This window comes from Spea bombifrons, chromosome 9 (genome assembly GCF_027358695.1).
Source record: "Spea bombifrons isolate aSpeBom1 chromosome 9, aSpeBom1.2.pri, whole genome shotgun sequence".
NCBI classification, from domain to species: domain Eukaryota; kingdom Metazoa; phylum Chordata; class Amphibia; order Anura; family Pelobatidae; genus Spea; species Spea bombifrons.
Window position 1 is genome coordinate 10,662,404 of NC_071095.1, and position 18,563 is coordinate 10,680,966.

The following is an 18,563-nucleotide window of genomic DNA, read 5'->3' on the forward strand; positions in this document are numbered from 1 at the left end:
ACATTCTATATGTAATACATCCTGTCTCATGTCAAAGAAAAGCAAGCATTTCATTGGTCAAGCCTCTGGCCAATGAAATTGAGTAATTATGGGCATGACAAATGGGTCGAGGTATAATAGGTATAAATGCATTAGGAAAAGAGGTCCCTGCCCCACAGAGCTTACATTCTAAGCGTATAAAATGTTACTTTCCATTCTTTTGTAATAAACATGCATTTAGTTAATGAAGAGCGACGTTGACGCCTTTAAGGGGGATTTGGAAGCTCTTCAGACTCGTGTCGGGGCATCTGCTGAAGCCGTTGACCAAATCGCCAGGTCTGGGAAAGAAACGGAGGAGAAATCTGATTTAATAAAGGTGAGCGGGTGTTTTATCTGCTTTGGCGACATAATATATCACTGGTATACTAGTGTAGTATTTCTCAGTATATAAGACAGAGGTGAGCTAAAGTACCAATAATATTGGCTAATGATGGCAACCAAATGGTTCCAACAATGGTCTGTGACTTGTCAGCAAATGAAGATATTCTGCATGGATTCACCTGTATTCAAGCAGGGATTCCAGCTGTTTATATAGCAGGAAGAAAAGCATCATTTAATCAGAATAAGATATGAAGAAGTCAGCTCCAGGCTGTGGGACCCTGAGAATCTGCCCATTCACCCCAAAAATCCGAGAATGGGGTAAAAGTGTTGCGAACTTGCACACTCACCCTGAGTCTGTTGATAAAGTATTATAACTGCGTTAATGTTTTGTTTTTTTAAGAAATGTCATATATATATTTTTCACGCAGCAGCATCTGTTGGGAGTCAGTGAAATGTCGGCTGACATCGAGCGGTTAAACGAGGAGAGCTTCGCACTCCCGCTGGATGACCGCTGTTTGAGAGAAGTCCAAAACCTAAATCGCGCATGGTCCAAAACGGCAGCAGCCGCCCTGGAGCACTGCAGGTCAGACTCCATATACCCAAAAACACCATCTTTCCTCTCTAGTATAATCATGGAATTGGAAAAAATATGTTTGTGGTGCCTTTAAATGTGAAAGGAGCTGACCAATAAAAGTAGGGGTGAGGAGAAGGAAGAGAACCTCGGGGGCGGGACATTAATTACATAAAGCTCTTTATCCCTCTTTAGCTTCCATAGCCCAAATATCTGCAAAACAATTGCACAATGCATAGGCACTTCTAATTAATCAATTTGTTCCCCTTGACGAACCTCTAGAATGATGGTCCAGCATGATTATGCAGATGGCATGCATTGGATTATTCTAGGGGTTTATTTATATAGATATATAAAAAATATGAATATATATATATATATATAAACAAACAGTTACTAAATACATGAGTTTTAACAACCTATGCATTTTGTTTCCATCCTTCGATGTACTACTGACTGATATTCACAGATATCTGAGCGTCTTGAAACCCTTTTTTATGTGTTTGTTATACATCAGTAAAAAGGTCTTTCTTAGAAGCTTCTTGGCACTTTTATTTCAATCGGCAAAATTGCCTGAAGCACTTTGGTCTCCGCTCGCCTGCACTCCGGAGGGGGATCTTTTATTACCCGGGATCCTGTAAACTCCTTCAGATCCTGCAGTTTCAATGGATACTTAATATCTACTTCCAAACAAATACTGATATTGTAAACTTTGTATCTTTTGACAATAAGTTACATTCTGAGTACTCGGGGGGACTGGGCTAGAGCTCCTACTCGATTCATTCTAAATTGTGTCTGGTGTGGGGTGTCGTGATCCAGGCGTTGACTGACAGGCAGGGGTATAACATAACCCCCTGCAGTCCCTAGGTGGGGGCAGGTCTTATGGGCTCCCTTTTGAATTGCACCAATGTAACTTGTTGTCTGTTAAAGGGACAGTTTAATGTCCTAGGCAGCCTCATCCAAGCAAGGATTCATATGAAATGACCCTATGAATATGCCTTCTTTACAATAAAGTACTTAACTTATGGAGAAGCTGCAGCTCCAGAGCTGCAGTGCAGTGTTTTGTGCCTCTGATTGGCTACGTGAAGCAGTCGCAGGAAGACTCTCCTATTAAAGTCTGCGATTGCACGTGGGGGGGCAATCATTTGACTCTCCCTGGAACAGTAGCCAATAGCTGGGGGACAATTAAAAAGGGCAAGTGGGGGGGGGGATTGAGAGTCCCTCAATGTGGCCCAGAGAGTCCCAGAAATGACGGTGCATATAATGGCTGACGTGTCCCTTTAACACTCCTTATAGGCTAGTGTACCGCTTTATCGTATCGCTGGCAGCGGCACCTTGGGTTTAAATTCATATGCATGCAGAATAACCAGAATCACCCCCAAACATTTTTATTTTACTGCAGAGAACAACGCATGATTCAGCTGGAAAACAATAACTTTCTTCAAAACTATGAAACCTGGATGGAGTCGCTGGAAAAAATGGAGAATTGTCTCACTTGCGGCATCGCTGGGACCTACGAAACCTTAAAGACGCAGCACGAGGCTTACGAGGTACTGCGGACTGTACATACAGTCATATATATATACATTTATACTGTCTGTGTGTGTATATATATATATATATATATATATATATATATACATACATTTATACTGTGTGTGTGTGTATATATATATATATATACATTTATACTGTGTGTGTGTATATATATGTATATACATTTATACTGTGTGTATATATGAAGGGCAGTGTATATATGTGTATATGTTAATACATGTTATGGGGTTATTCAGACTTATGTTGCAGAACTGACAATTTACAGGCAAAGTTAATTTTGGAGAGATCTTTTTTTATATAGAATCATTTGTTGTGCATTTCTACTCCAGAAATCCCTTTTTCTGTGTATTTTGTCCCGTTTGTTCTGTAAACTTCTCACTGTATGTAACATTTCTATAGACTCCGTATTAACGCTGGACTTGGGTTTGTCTTTGCAGAGGCTTCTGGCCGAGATAGCCATAAACGAACACATATTGCCGTCTTTCATTTCAAAAGCTTCATCTCTTTTGGAGAAAGGACTGGAGAAGAACAGGTAAAATTCACCTAGACATTGAAAAATATATCAACTCATACCATCTGAAAAAGAGACCAACGAGGTCTCCAAAAATGATGTACATCAACTAAATACTTACGGACTAATACAGCATTACCCATGATCCATGAAACCTTTAATAATATAATATTTTATTATTATATTATAGATATAATTATTTATTATTATTATTTATACATATATCCACTTTGCAGTAAAAATCAAAAACATAAATATTTACTTTTTAAAAAAAATAAACAATTTTTTTGTGTTCTACAGGAATGAGTTTATTTTGAAGCTGACGGTTTTGAGGGAGAAGTGGACCAGCGTCATCCGGCTGGTCCGGGAAAGAGAGAGGGAGGTCAGAGCTCTTCTGAAACAGTGGCGGAATTTCGACCGATCGAAGAGAAGAACCGAGAAGCTTCTGCTGGGAATCCAAGACGCTTTGGCCAGCTTAGAGACCGAGAAAAGCCAAAGTTATCTCCAAACGGAAAAACTCAAATATGACTTTAAGGTAAAATTGTAAAAAAAAAAATATATATTTTTTATTATTTATTTATTATTATTTATGATTTTTTTTATGTTGATTATTTAACGTGTCAAATTTTCTGTTTGTTAGGAAATAAGCGAAATGATTTTTCCATGTTAATATTTGTGTTGTATAATTAAAAAAAAAAAAAAAAAAAAAAAAGGAATTTCTATTTTTTTATTATTTTTTTTTTACTCAGGATAAGGAACGGCAGCTCTGCAGGTGGCGTTCAGTTTTCTTAAAGACTTTGGATGCCGGCAAAGACCTGCAGGCGATAGCAGAGCCAGAAACAAGCGCAACACTGAGCCGCGATGTGGGGGAACTTCAGAAAGAGTGGGAGACCACCGAGTCGCGGCTGCAGGCGGCACTGACCCAACTTAATACCGCTGTCCAGGTAAATACAGCCGAGGAGCAGAAATACCACAAAAATAAAAATAATGGAAATTCCCATGAAATGCTTTCCATGGGAGTGATAAAGGGCCATTGGAACACAGGAGTGATGGGAGTGGTAAAGGGCCATTGGAACATGGGAGTGATGGGAGTGATAAAGGGCCATTGGAACATGGGAGTGATGGGAGTGATAAAGGGCCATTGGAACACAGGAGTGATGGGAGTGATAAGAGGGCCATTGGAACATGGGAGTGATGGGAGTGATAAAGGGCCATTGGAACATGGGAGTGATGGGAGTGATAAAGGGCCATTGGAACACAGGAGTGATGGGAGTGATAAAGGGCCATTGAAACATGGGAGTGATGGGAGTGATAAAGGACCATTGGAACATAGGAGTGATGGGAGTGATAAAGGGCCATTGGAACCCAGGAGTGATGGGAGTGATAAAGGGCCATTGGAACACAGGAGTGATGGGAGTGATAAAGGGCCATTGGAACACAGGAGTGATGGGAGTGATAAAGGGTCATTGGAACACAGGAGTGATGGGAGTGATAAAGGGCCATTGGAACCCAGGAGTGATGGGAGTGATAAAGGGCCATTGGAACCCAGGAGTGATGGGAGTGATAAAGGGCCATTGGAACACAGGAGTGATGGGAGTGATAAAGGGCCTCTGTACGCCTATGAAGATATTCCGTTAAAAATCATAAAATATATATTATTAGACTATATTATTAGAATATATTATATATTATTAGAATGTGTTATATATTATTAGAATATTATATATTATTAGAATATATTATTAGAATGTGTTATATATTATTAGTATATATTATATATTATTAGAATGCGTTATATATTTATTATTAGAATGCGTTATATATTATTAGAATATATTATTAGAATGTGTTATATATTATTAGAATATTATATATTATTAGAATATATTATTAGAATGTGTTATATATTATTAGAATATATTATTAGAATGTGTTATATATTATTAGAATGCGTTATATATTATTAGAATGCGTTATATATTATTAGAATGTGTTATATATTATTAGAATATATTATATATTATTAGAATGCGTTATATATTATTAGTATATATTATATATTATTAGAATGCGTTATATATTTATTATTAGAATGCGTTATATATTATTAGAATATATTATTAGAATGTGTTATATATTATTAGAATATTATATATTATTAGAATATATTATTAGAATGTGTTATATATTATTAGAATATATTATTAGAATGTGTTATATATTATTAGAATGCGTTATATATTATTAGAATGCGTTATATATTATTAGAATGTGTTATATATTATTAGAATATATTATATATTATTAGAATGCGTTATATATTATTAGAATATATTATTAGAATGCGTTATATATTATTAGAATATATTATATATTATTAGAATGTGTTATATATTATTAGAATATATTATTAGAATGTGTTATATATTATTAGAATATATTATATATTATTAGAATGTGTTATATATTATTAGAATATATTATTAGAATGTATGAGGATAGATAAATGCTGTATGGGATTTCCTTCGTTGTGTTTTTAATGTTTTTTCTTTATGTTGTTGCTGTAAAGAAGAGGAATGACTTTGAGAGTCGGATCGAAGGCAGGAGGAAGGTTCTGCATGAGCTTAAAGCGCGAGTGGATGAGCCTCTCCCCATACTCCACGAGGAGCTACTGAAGCTAAGAGATCCCACTAAGGTATTATTATTATCTTTTATTTATATAGCACCAATGATTCCTGCAGCGATTCTTACAGTCCCTACATTTAAACTGACAGACTAAGATAAACTGATACATTAGGTAACCAGGGCTTGGCTCGCAGGCTCACAATCTATGTTATGCAGGGGTACGCTCACTGAAATCCAGATGTGCCAAAAAGCAAGACAGCGATCCGAATTCCCCAGATTGTAAAGGACATTAAAGGTCCCTTTGAGTGTTAATTCTCCTACTGCATTTACATATACCACATCTGATGGAAGGAAGATCCATGCCCCTACCAAATTAAGCCATTAAAAAAACCCTTGCCCCTAAACTCTCCATCAGCTGTTGCATGGCTGTCTCTCCCATACCTCTTAACCACCCCCTTGCTGCCTGAGGGTGATGAGAGTTTTATAACCTGAAAGTTGCATCCTGTCCCTGTGTCTCCAGAAGCCTTCCTTTGTAAGCGTTAACCCTTGTTTGTCTAACAGGCAGGTTATGCCGGGCAGGCATTGTATGTAAAGTTTAGTTTTCCGATCCCGGGGGGGCACAGATCCGCATTTCAGACGCACGGCCGGCCACCATTCCGTTTCTACTGGTCTCTGTTCTCCCAGTTACTGGCCTTACTGGCGGCCCACCGGGAAATCAAAGTATTGTCCCACCATTATCCTTCCAGCTCGTGTACATATGTAAACACCCAGCCCCCCCCCTTCCTAACCTCCCCTCCCCCCACCGTCCAATCAGAAGATTAAACTGGTTTGCAGAGCTAAGCTGGGAGGACTGACCTCTGTGTTTCAATGCAGGAGCTGGAGGAAGCGCTCAATGAGTGGAACGAGAGTTTGAGGGAGCTCGATAACATGAAGACGGAGCTATCCCAGTATATTATCACCGAGGACGGGCTGCTTCTGCACAAGCAAGTGGAGGTTCTGCACCGGCAATGGGACGAGCTGTGTCTCAGGGTGAGTGTGCGCGAGAGTGAGCGTGAGCGTGAGAGTGAGAGTGAGCGAGACCGCCTGTGACTGCTGACTTTGCTGGGAGAGTGTGGAGGGGACACAGTGTTACCTGCGCTGTTACTTGTAACGGTTTGGGCTGGTTTTGTTACATTGTATCGCACCGTTAACCCCTTGTGAGAGCAGGAAGTGGAAATGGAATGTTGTGGAACTTCCTATAGTTTAAAGACTCTGTTTATCCGAGGTTTTTATCCGCTTTAGAAACACTTTATCACCGTGAAATAAAATGTTTATATATTTTGTTTTTATTTGTTTAATTTTTGTTTATATTTTGTTTTGAGGATTAACGCCTAATGATTTCGCTGGGTACAGGCATTGCATTAAAAAAAAATCACTTTTTTTGTATATTTTTGTTTAAAACATGAACATATTGTTGTTTCTTCTCTATACTTGACGTTTGCTTCCGTTTACTGTTACGGGTGAACAACGCAAACCAAGTCCAGCATGAAATATTAGTAATTTAAGGTAGCGTTTCAAGGATGTGGCTGCTTTAACACAGGTGAACGCCCCTATGTGACTTGGCAGCTCAGTGGTTTGCGGGGTCCCTGTGCTATGGGGTCAGTCTTAAAATCCTCCCCTTTCTACATGATTACCGAGTGTCCTGTAAATCTGTCAGGCACGGTTGTCTCTGACAGCAATGGCTTGAGAAACATTTCTACTTGAGCACAGGTGAGCTTATCCACAAACCTCACTATTACCCCGGAGCTTGAGTCCAAAGATTATAATTCTTGTTGGTGAATGGTCCTGGGGTCTGCTTTAAACCCAGCAATTCTCCATATTTGATCTTGAACCGAATGCCGATTGACATGGAGAATGATGAGGTCTCCCTCTTCCTCCGTGTGCAGGTCTCCATGCGGAGGCAGGAGATAGAGGACCGGCTCAACGCCTGGAACTTGTTCAACGAGAAGAACAAGGAGCTGTGCGATTGGCTGACCCAAATGGAGACCAAAGCCCTGCAAACCGCCGATCTGAACACCGAGGAGATGATCGAGAAGCTGCAGAAGGTACGGGGAGCGCATGTTTCATGTGTGTGACGCCTACGAGACAGCAGCTCGACTCCACGTGTCCGGGGCCAGCTTTATATCCATAGCAACGGCCCCCAGTATCTCATCTTGTTGTGATATGACGGTAGTTACATTGTGACGGAATGGTAACATTTGAGGGAGTCGTTGGGGAGACCGCCGAGGTCAAATAGAATCGCGGAGTGGATCCTCGGGATCTGCTTCCTGTCTCGTTACGGCTGTCTTCCTGTAAAGACGTTTCCCGCATTATTCCCTTAGAACTCGGGCGGAATGATGACTATTAACCCATTATAGGCCAGATATTTAGACTTTTCTTGAATCCACCGTGGTCTCTGGCGCACCCCGAGTTCCGTTGAGATCAGTTCTGGAATGTTGGATCTCCTCGAAATCCTTTTTAGCGTTTTTTTTCTAAAGGTGGGCCAACGATATATTTTTTTTAGTTTTAACATGCCATGTATGGGGTTTTTTCTATATATATATATATACAAAAATTTTCCTTTAGGCAATTGCCTAAATTAGTGATTTTGTGTTTTTTTGGGGGAGGGGTTGTATTTTTTTTTTAAGAAAGTGATCGTTTTGACATGTATGTTCCTTTTTGCTGTTTGTCAGGACTGCATGGAGGAAATTAACCTCTTCAGCAAAAACAAACATCATCTCAAACAAATCGGGGACCAGCTGATCATCGCCAGCAGCAAGGCCCGGGCCGCCGCCATCGACAACAAACTCCACAAGATCAACGACCGCTGGCAGCACCTGTTTGACATCATTGGCTCGCGGTAAGGAGACAAAAAACCACCTTCGCCGGTCGGCGTCTGGAACTTCATAACACGGCAGCCTTTAAATGATGTTTTATAGAGACGCCTGTTAATTGTTTATTTTTTTTTTTGTATGCTAGGTCGGTTATTTTATTTGATTATAAATCTGTTTTTGTCTTGAGCATTCACAAGCTTTTCGGTTTCCTGCGAGGAATACGAGGCGCCCCTAGGCATGAATAAGGAATCCCACCTTGATCTGCTTCCTAGGACCCCCAAATTAGCTATGGGGCAGGCAGAATTAATTCTTTAAGGCAGAATTTAGGGGGAAGAAGGATTGCTCTCCCTCTTGTCTTCTCGCGATCTCCTCCGCGTTGGTTGATCACACTCACGTTGGATCCACGCGTTTCCTTTACGGAGTGATGCACAATCTGATAAGAATTTGATTCGGGAATTTTATTCAGTTTTTCGGTGAATTGTGTTTTGAGTGCTTTTGGCCGACGGCACTCGACTGAGTCAACCCGAACCCCGACTTATCTTGGTCGTTGGGTTGTCCTCTGAGACCGTCGGCCAAGTTGATGACGCATCTTGGTGGTCAAATTGGTTGTTGGGTCTTCAGGTCTTTCACGTATTGGAGTTCTGGGTCACCTCGTCTCGAGTTGACCTTCTGGGGACAGCGGATACTCAAACTCACTAATATCCCTTATACGTATAAATCACTGAATGTAGAAATTATCTTTTTATCTTGAAAAGTCATTCCAAAAACTTACGAATTACCAAACTGGAGAAAAATATAATAAGTTGAGCTGCAACTTCTCCCAAATATAATCCGTTTTAACCCTTACACGGCTTTATTAATGGAAATTAGAATTTCGGGATCATCCCGTATTGGTGTCCCAGCAGGAAATATATCGCCTAACGGCGGGTATACAGAATATATGATGTATAATATTACGTATAGAATGTTCTGTGTAGTTATTGATTGTATTTAGCACAACTTGTGACTTTGTATGCTGTATTAACTCCTGGATTCTTTAACCCCTTTACCGCCGGCAGGATCCGCCAGACGGTGAACTCCGCGTATAAATAACCCGCGTGAGTGCGTCTGTGTGTGCGATGTCGCTTAAATCCGGCGAGCGCACTAATCTGACGGTGGGGTTTAGACGCTGATGTGATTCACCCATCAGGCTGGGCTCTGCCATATGGCAGCGTTGGAGGCGGTGGCCGCTCGCATTGTGTGCGTGCGCGGAGGCCTGTGCCATTCAGAAAAGCATTGTCGGGTCCAATTACAGGCTGGAGGTTGATGGAGAGATAGGGGGGAGGGGGGGGCACAGAGCCTCCGAGTCTCCATACATGAGGCTGCGCTCAGACATCTGTCCTCCGTGACTTACAATGGCCGGTACGAGGAGGCTGCGCAGGCACGCACCTGTTACCCCTCCGAATCACGTACGCCCGGCGTCTCGCTATTTTCCATCATTTTATAGACATTTAAATTAACTAATTGCGCTTCACACGCCGGGTACATTTCCCCTTTAAATGAATAAATAACTGTCACCCTGACATTTAAATAATCTTCATGTTTAATGAGTTTTATTTTTTTCGGAAGGTTTATCTGCTTTGCTGTGTTTCGTGAAGCTCGATATCCCTTAAATAACCGTTATGTCAGTTATATCTTTTTTTTTTTTTTTTTGTATAATGACTGATCCAGAGGCGCCCCGGCCTCCCTGTCCTCTGCATTAGATAAATCTGCCCCTTTTCCAATAATATTAAATGGAGGGGTATGTAATTATTTCGTTGTCTCCTCCCTATTGGACGATTTTCCCAAACCCGGTCTTCCTATTTTACGATATATATAATGTCTTTAATGCCTTACTACGATATAAATCTATAAATCGCCGTGACGCATACGCGTGCTTGTGCATGTTGCTGGGTACATCCGTGTTTCCACCCTGCAGTATGTGTGATGTATAAACTCCCAGAAGGAAATCGGTTACTGTTATACCCCCCGTGTACTGCAGGGGGCAGCACTGTGCATGTGCCAGTCAGCAACACGGGTAAAGTGTGTGTGCCCCCTCCAAAAAAAGGGACCCATAGGGGGCACCTGCACGATGTGTGTGTGTATAAATGTATAAACCATACCCCTATCAATGTTTCTGGCTTCTGAATCAGGACACCTTTGTTCAAGGAAGGGAGTCTATTGCATGCCGGCGTCCGATACATAAATCTATTATTTTTTCCTATAAAGCCAGATGGGTCTTTCTTCCCCCTGTTAGTATACTCGTTTGGGGGGGGGGTCCTTAATACTGTCCTGGCATTCTTCCGAGTTGTATGTCCTGGCATTTCGGAGTTAAATCCCACCTGGCCTCCAGACCGTTTAAGCCCCCCTGGGATTAAAGATCACAAATCTTCATTAGGATTAAAGCCAATTGGTATCTTAATTAACCCGCGAGGGGGGCTCGATCTCCGACACTGAACAGGATATTACGAGACGGGGGCGTATTTACCTTACATTTTACCCCCCCCTTCTGAATTGGATTTAAACTCCCAAGCCGGTGGCTGAATGTCATGGGAGTCATAGTCCGCAGCACCGTAATAACCAGACAGAATCTCCACTTGCTTGAAAACAAATTATCCAATAAATGGCTGAGGATGATGAGTATTTCTAGCCCTTTGACCCCCCCCCTTTGCATCTCCCAAATATATATATATTTTTTTTTTTAAAGTTTTGTTTTTTGTGCATTTTCAGCGCATGCCACTCTTTCGTTCTAAAGCTCGAGGCTTTTAACCACGGATTAAGCCCTGAGCCAATGAGTAACTAGGCCACGGAAAGGGGCGGGGTTATTCCCTCCGTATGGAATGTTCGTCTAACGTAAGGATGTCGGGTGTCCCCGGGAGGATGCGGGATGGAATGCCGGAGCGTAAGCGTGTAATTCCGTGTGTTCTGCCACACATAACCCGTCTGGCGTGTCTGCATGGGCAGGGGGGGGATGGGCATGCGCGTGCGGATGAATGAATGGCCGGGGCTGCAGGTTATTAGCTTTCATTATTAGGCTTTTCCGTTTAAACGTCCCCTGCCGGCTCCTGGAAACAATGTATCCCCTGCCGGTCGCTCCTAATCATTGTCAGGGAAGGAGACGGCGTTGATGCCGAAGCCTTCGGTGATTTAGTGTATCTGAGGACATTCGGCTCCATTCAGCTTTTATGGTAAGGCATTTCCTACTGCCGACCCCCGAGACCTTTAATTCAAGCTTTAACCCTGTGAGCGCTGGACGCCGTAATCCACGGCTGGTGCTTTGGGTTAATTCACTCCACGGCTGCCTGCCGGAGATTTATTATATTGTTTGTTTTACACCCCGCTGTAGAAGGGGCCTGCGTACGCACGGACGTAGACGGTCTATATAACGTATGTTAAATATTTATTCACAGCGAAGGCGATTGTCTCTGTTTTGTAGAACGTTGGATGTTGGGGATTTTTTTTTAAATGTGATATTATTTGCATATATTTCTTTAGTTTTTTCCCAAAAATTGTAATCGTTCCGGGTCGTCGGCTGTCTGTAGGGAGATTAATGGTTAAGGTGCAGCGTTTATAGGACTCGTTATGTATTTTTATATTAATTTTAGATTAATGTTTAACTGCTTTCCAGTCCGCGGCGGCACGTACCGGTCGGTCACGCGTCTGATTAGTACCGTGGCAGGTGGTTAAGACCGAATTTGTGAATGTTGGTCTTTTGTAGTTGCCCTCTATGTGGGCAAGAGGTGTTCCTGTTCGAGGTGTCTTAAACATACCGAGATGGTCTTGGGGTTTTACCCCAGTCTTGGGGTAAATGGGCCAGATTCTCAGGGTCACATGGTCCCAGTTGACTCCTTCACATTCTCCTCTGATTCAATGACAACAGAGCATCCCGATTGGTGCTCTTCTCACTGCTTTATCGCAGCTGGAAACCCTGCTTGAAGACAGGTGACTTTATTCAGAACCATTTGGCTGCTGCCATTAACAGCGTTTCTGTGATACTTTTGTTAAAGGGGGTTTTATTTTCTGCATTTCAGGGTCAGAGAACACAAGAAGTTCCTTGTAGTTCTGAGTTTATAAATGAAATCGATCAAATAAAACACATTTGGGTCCCAAATCTACTGAAGTATCAGAAAATAAAACAATATTAAAACAAATCCCTGACCGTTCATTTTTTCCTCTTTAAATTTACAGGGTGAAAAGGTTGAAAGAAACTCTGGCCACGATTCAACAGCTGGAAAAAAATATGAGTAACCTTCGCACTTGGCTCGCCCGAATCGAGTCCGAATTATCCAAACCTGTGATTTACAGTATCTGCGATGACCAGGAGATACAGAGGAAACTCTCCGAGCAGCAGGTGAGATGGAGAACATTCTCTCTCTTTATTATTTAATGTGAAACGCGCACATTTATTCTTTACCTATCAGAATTCTGCATGGTTCACAAATATATGTGTAAAGATTTCGTTCCAAAGCGTTACATTTGTAGCTGTCGGGTTCCAAAGCGTTACATTTGTAGCTGTCGGGTTCCAAAGCGTTACGTTTGTAGCTGTCGGGGTCCAAAGTGTTGCGTTTGTAGCCGTCGGGTTCCAAAGCGTTACGTTTGTAGCCGTCGGGGTCCAAAGTGTTACGTTTGTAGCCGCCGGGTTCCAAAGCGTTGCGTTTGTAGCCGTCGGGTTCCAAAGCGTTACGTTTGTAGCCGTCGGGTTCCAAAGCGTTACATTTGTAGCCGTCGGGTTCCAAAGCGTTACATTTGTAGCCGTCGGGTTCCAAAGCGTTACATTTGTAGCCGTCGGATTCCAAAGTGCAAGATATTTAGAAAAATCTTCTCATCCTTCACTTCTATAATTCTCCAAAATGTCAATCAAGGTGCTTAGGCAAAAAAATATATGTAGTGTTGTAGATTAATTGCCTCCTAATGGTTTATCTACTCTTGTTAGCATTTGAGCTACTGTTGAAAGTATAATTTAATTTGCATATGGGCAAGTGCTGCTGTTTTTGGAAAAAGTAAAGTGTCCCATTCTCTCTCTCTTGGTCCTTCTGTTTTTATTATTCTTATGTTTATTATTATTATTATTATTATTATTATGTTTATGTTTATTATTCTTATGTTTATTATTATTATTATTATTATCTGTAATCATGCATAACTTCCAAGTATTTTCTTGGCCAAAGTTGCCCTTTACTCTCAGTATTCAGTATAAGCATTTATTTTTATTTCTTCACATAAATTGACTTTTGGTGATTTGTTTTTTAGGACTTGCAGAAAGACATAGAACTGCACAGCGCCGGGGTGGCTTCCGTACTGAACATCTGTGAACGTCTTCTACATGACACCGATGGCTGTGCCAGCGAGACACAATGCGACTCCATACAGCAGACCACGAGGAGTCTCGATAAACGGTGGCGGAATGTCTGCACCATGTCCATGGAACGCCGTTTGCGGTAAGTCCCTCCATGATGGGCAAAACTCTCTTCCATTCCATCTCAGTCTCTGACCCTCTAGTGTTAGATTCCGGTCTCTTGTTGTGACTTTTCCCCTCCTTTGAAATAAACTTCCCTCCCGTATTTTGTTAAATCCCTTTATGTATTTAAAGTTTATATCAGACCCGTAACCTCTTCTGCCCGCTTCAGAATTGAAGAAACCTGGCGTTTGTGGCAGAAGTTCCTGGATGATTATTCCCGTTTCGAAGAGTGGCTTGTTGAGTCGGAAGCAATGGCTGCGTTTCCAGGCTCGTCTGAAGTCTTATACACGAAAGCCAAGGAGGAACTGAAGAAGTTTGAGGTTTGGAAGTCGTATTTATGTCATCGTCATGCGCATCATTATGGGCTAAAATATTCCATACCCTTCATGTTGGATTTATAAGTAAAATAAAGACCAACAGGGTGTTTGACTGCAATACTATTCTAAAAAGACAGGAGGAAAGTAAACTAATGATAACTAGACGGTAGCCGTGTTTGCCATTGTTCCAAGATGACAATTTAAAAGGGGTAATAGAAAGTAGGATTACTGATTATTGACTTTGTGTGAGCAACGTAATATGTATCATATACTTAACGATATCGATGGGGGTGTAATATACTTCTAATTATTAACTATTACGGAATTCCGGCTTTCAGGCGTTCCAGAGGCAGATTCATGAACGTCTTACTCACCTTGAGTTGATCAATAAACAGTACAGGAGACTCGCCCGGGAGAACCGCACCGACGCGGCCAGCAAACTCAAGCAGATGGTCCACGAGGGGAATCTGCGGTGGGACCGGCTCCAGAGAAGAGTTTCTGCAGTCCTCAGAAGGTTGAAGGTATGATTTCCTCCAAGTGGGCAGCACTGTTGAGTCTCATGATGGAGACCCTTCGACTGAATGTGGACTTTAAAGGTCTGCGTGGTCTTCCACATTGAATGTGCTGTAAAGGTCAGGTTGGCTTCAATCATCATAGCTCCCTACGAGGTTATCCATAGCTTTCCAGCTGACATGATTTGGGAATTCATGTTCCGCGTATGTCCATTGTGCTTGGTAACGCATGTTGTGCTTGACCCTGATCTTGTCTTTTCAGCATTTTACCAGCCAAAGAGAAGAGTTTGAGGGGACCCGAGATAATATCCTTGTCTGGCTGACGGAGATTGACCTTCAGCTTACCAACGTTGAGCATTTCTCCGAGAGCGACATAGGAGACAAGATGCAGAGGCTGATTGTAAGTTTGATCATTGGGCTTTTTCTCTAGAATATTGTTTTTCTCCTGTTTGGAATAATTACTTTATACTTCCAAAAAAATACTCAAACCGTAACTCGATGCTTCGTAGGAGTTCCGACAGGAGATCTTGCTCAATACCAACAAAGTCGACCAGTTGATCGTCTTTGGGGAGCAGCTGATTCAAAAGAGCGAAGCGATGGATGCCGTGGTCATCGAAGACGAACTGGAAGAGCTGCACAAATATTTCCAAGAGGTTTTTGGTCGCGTGTCTCGTTTCCACCAAAGACTAACCAACCGGGACCCGGTACGTTCATCTATCTAGTACGGTATTTATTTATCCGGTATTTTTTATTGCTTTCCGTGAAATTTAGGCCAAGGAGCGCTTAGGAAAAGGATAAGGTGGCATCTGAACAGCTTGGGTCCCAGTCATCACACCGTTGGCCAACCTTGTTTGGTTACTTTGGGAGAGATGGAACGCAACGAATTCCTGTTGCCGAATTTCCCACCGTTCCAACTCTTCTTTTTTTTTTGTTTTAGCAACTGGAAGAGGAAAGAGAAACGTCCGAGAATGACACCGATGCTGAAGACTCCAGGGAGCTGCACAATACTTCATGGCATTCCTCCATACACGAGGCGGACGCGTCCCACCCGTCGCTTTGCCACCTGATGCCTCCGCCTCTTCCCCACGAGCGCTCTGGCCGCGAGACTCCCGTGAGCGTGGACTCCATTCCTCTCGAGTGGGATCCCACCGTGGACGTCGGAGGCTCTTCCATGCACGACAACGAAGAAGACGGAACGTACTACAACGCCTTGTCAGGTAAACCGATGCCTTGCGGTTGTTGTCGTTCATGGACGCCATTTGTTCCGCCATCTTACCCGTTTATAGGATTTCCCATCTGAATTTTGTTTCGTACGAGGAAAAATTACATTGTTTTCTTTCAGATGTAGAAATCCCAGAGAACCCCGAGGCATATGTCATAATGACAACCAAAACGGTGCAAGCTTCTTCTGGTAGGCACCTGCCGATGCATGTGTCTCGACACGGCGACGTTGCTGTGATGCACGCTACTCTCCTTATACCCACTCATGTTACACGCTGCTTTGTGTGGACTCCATATTGCTCAATCCACATGATTAATGTCCCTTCCCCCGTGCGTCTCCAATGTGGACGCTTCATGTCTGGTGACGTGCTTGGGTTCTATGGATTCGTACAAGAATGGTCCTCATTCTGACCTCATCTGCTACATTGTTATTTGCTGCAATAAACAATATACACAAAGGTTGACATTTTGTGTATTTTTTTCTTGCTGATTTGGTCATTCCGCACTGGTCATATTTTTTTCCCTCACTTCGCTAGTTTTTAACTAAAAGTGGCTTTAACCCGTTTATTTGCAGTTTGCATGAATGTTCGGAAAACTTGCGTGTTTTCCTGGCGCAAAAAGCAGGCTTAGTATCCACGATTGATACAATTTATGTTACTTTTTTTTCGCATCAGCTTCATCTTCAAACTAAGTTTTTTTTTTTTGTTTTTTTTATGTTGACCTTTCGCCCCTTTCATGCAAAATAATCCATTTTTCATTCCTTGCTACCGCTGGTGAGTTTGTGATCGTGTCGCGGGATGAAAGAAAGAAATGCTTCGTCGCGCGCCTTTTCGTCTTCCCCCGTAGCCGGAAGATTCGTTAAACAACGTCTTTGTGCCGTTTACAGGGAAATCGGACTTGGACGCGGCTTCCTGGCACTCGGCAGACAAAGCGGCCCAAGTCCGGAAACGCGAGTTTCAGCCGCGGGAACTCATGGAGGGGCTGATTGCGGCGACGGCAGAAACGAGTCCGACGCTTGATGTGACCTCGGTGAGTCTGCGAAAATAATAATTCTTATAATATTTCTTTGCATATATAATAATGTCCAAAGAAACAAACGGCTGAGAGAAACCATGAAAAATATTAAAAACACCAATAATATCAACTTTATACGACAATAAACAGGAAAAAGTGTTCAGTGCTCTTCTTGTTGGCAGAAGTAAGATCTTGAATCCAAATAAATCCATATCGCGGCATAAAATAATTTTTTTTATAATAAGTTATTATATATAATATATATATATATATGAGCTGAATGCCTCATTTATTCAGTAAGAATACTTCAGCCTCTTTTAATACTAGCACGTTATCGCTCCTCTACCTGCTATTACTTCATCCTATTAAAAAAAGCGCTAAACGTTTGAAACCGATAAATTCACATATTTTTATTTTATTTTATTCATTTATTTATTTTTTTGTTGCTGCGGGGGTGATGAATTAACGTCTCCATCCTCTGTTTAGACTTCAGGAAATGTTAGTTTTTTGGGGGGGAAATCATGGAGGCAGGGATAGCGAGAAAACCCAAAAGGAATAAATGGAATTATTGGTGTGCGTTACATTGTATCAACACACAAATTATTCTAGAGTGATGCTATACACTGTATATCTGAACGTATCCAGGCCTTCAGAGATTGCTGTTGAATTTTAGACCCCGCGTGTATTTCTGTGTCATGGGGTTTCCGTGTTTTTTTTTTAAGTTTCCATATTTTGTTTAAAACCACTAAATTTAACCCCTTAATGACAAAGCCCATACATGTACGGGCTCAAAATGCATGGTTTTCAGTGGGTTTAGGGACCGCCCATTGTCCTTAAGGGGTTAAAGTCTATTAACCAATATTGAATGTGTTTTTTTGCAGTCTGAACAAGCGATGACCGCCACCGACCCCGGAGAACCGGAGCCCCCGGCGTCGAGTGCTGCAGGAGATGAGGGGATTGTAGGCTTCGGGAGTCCAGAAACTCATTCGGGTGCGAGATACAAATAATTCAATTCTCTTTTATTTATTTTTTTATTATTTCCTGGAAAAAAGTTCCCTTTTTTATTCCTTTTTCTTAAAACTGGAGTCTTGTACTATTAAAATCTTATAGCTCTAAAACATGTACATTTAAGTATTTTTTTTATTTTTATATTTTTTTTTTTCTGCTTTTCATAATAGAATCATGACTAACATCAGAGCAGATTAATGTCTCCTATTTACTCCATTAGTCTGACTGCTTGTCTGCGTGTTGTCGGGAACATGGAGCGGTTTTGTTGGAAAGTAAATTCATCGTAGAAAATTAGATAAAGAGAAATTGGCCACTTCAAGAAAAAAAATCCTGTATGGCCATTAAAAAAAAAATATTAAAAAGAGGGAGCTTTTTAATTTTTATCTGTTTTCTGTTGGTTCTCATTGCTGTAGTTTTAATGTTACATTTTGCTTATAGAGGGGAAAATTGGGGAAAAAAACTATAATAATTACCTTAAAATTGACAGATTAAGGCATATTGGTTCAGAAAGAGAAGAAGGGCCCTGGTCTTGTGAGCTT

The 18,563-nt window shown here is 41.5% G+C and overlaps 1 protein-coding gene across 1 annotated transcript in view; it reads left to right on the plus strand.

Annotated features, from left to right (window-relative positions):
• Positions 1-18,563, plus strand: part of SYNE2 (spectrin repeat containing nuclear envelope protein 2) — a 174,981-nt gene that overhangs the window by 139,444 nt on the left and 16,974 nt on the right. The window contains exons 91-110 of the mRNA XM_053475442.1: positions 221-355; positions 789-943; positions 2,334-2,481; positions 2,926-3,020; positions 3,300-3,534; positions 3,749-3,943; positions 5,569-5,694; positions 6,498-6,653; positions 7,550-7,708; positions 8,336-8,502; positions 12,683-12,845; positions 13,745-13,932; positions 14,122-14,272; positions 14,608-14,790; positions 15,044-15,181; positions 15,291-15,485; positions 15,719-15,998; positions 16,124-16,192; positions 16,889-17,031; positions 17,898-18,006. Coding sequence (XP_053331417.1) covers positions 221-355; positions 789-943; positions 2,334-2,481; positions 2,926-3,020; positions 3,300-3,534; positions 3,749-3,943; positions 5,569-5,694; positions 6,498-6,653; positions 7,550-7,708; positions 8,336-8,502; positions 12,683-12,845; positions 13,745-13,932; positions 14,122-14,272; positions 14,608-14,790; positions 15,044-15,181; positions 15,291-15,485; positions 15,719-15,998; positions 16,124-16,192; positions 16,889-17,031; positions 17,898-18,006 — 3,190 coding nt within the window. The remainder of the gene's footprint in view (positions 1-220; positions 356-788; positions 944-2,333; positions 2,482-2,925; positions 3,021-3,299; positions 3,535-3,748; positions 3,944-5,568; positions 5,695-6,497; positions 6,654-7,549; positions 7,709-8,335; positions 8,503-12,682; positions 12,846-13,744; positions 13,933-14,121; positions 14,273-14,607; positions 14,791-15,043; positions 15,182-15,290; positions 15,486-15,718; positions 15,999-16,123; positions 16,193-16,888; positions 17,032-17,897; positions 18,007-18,563) is intronic.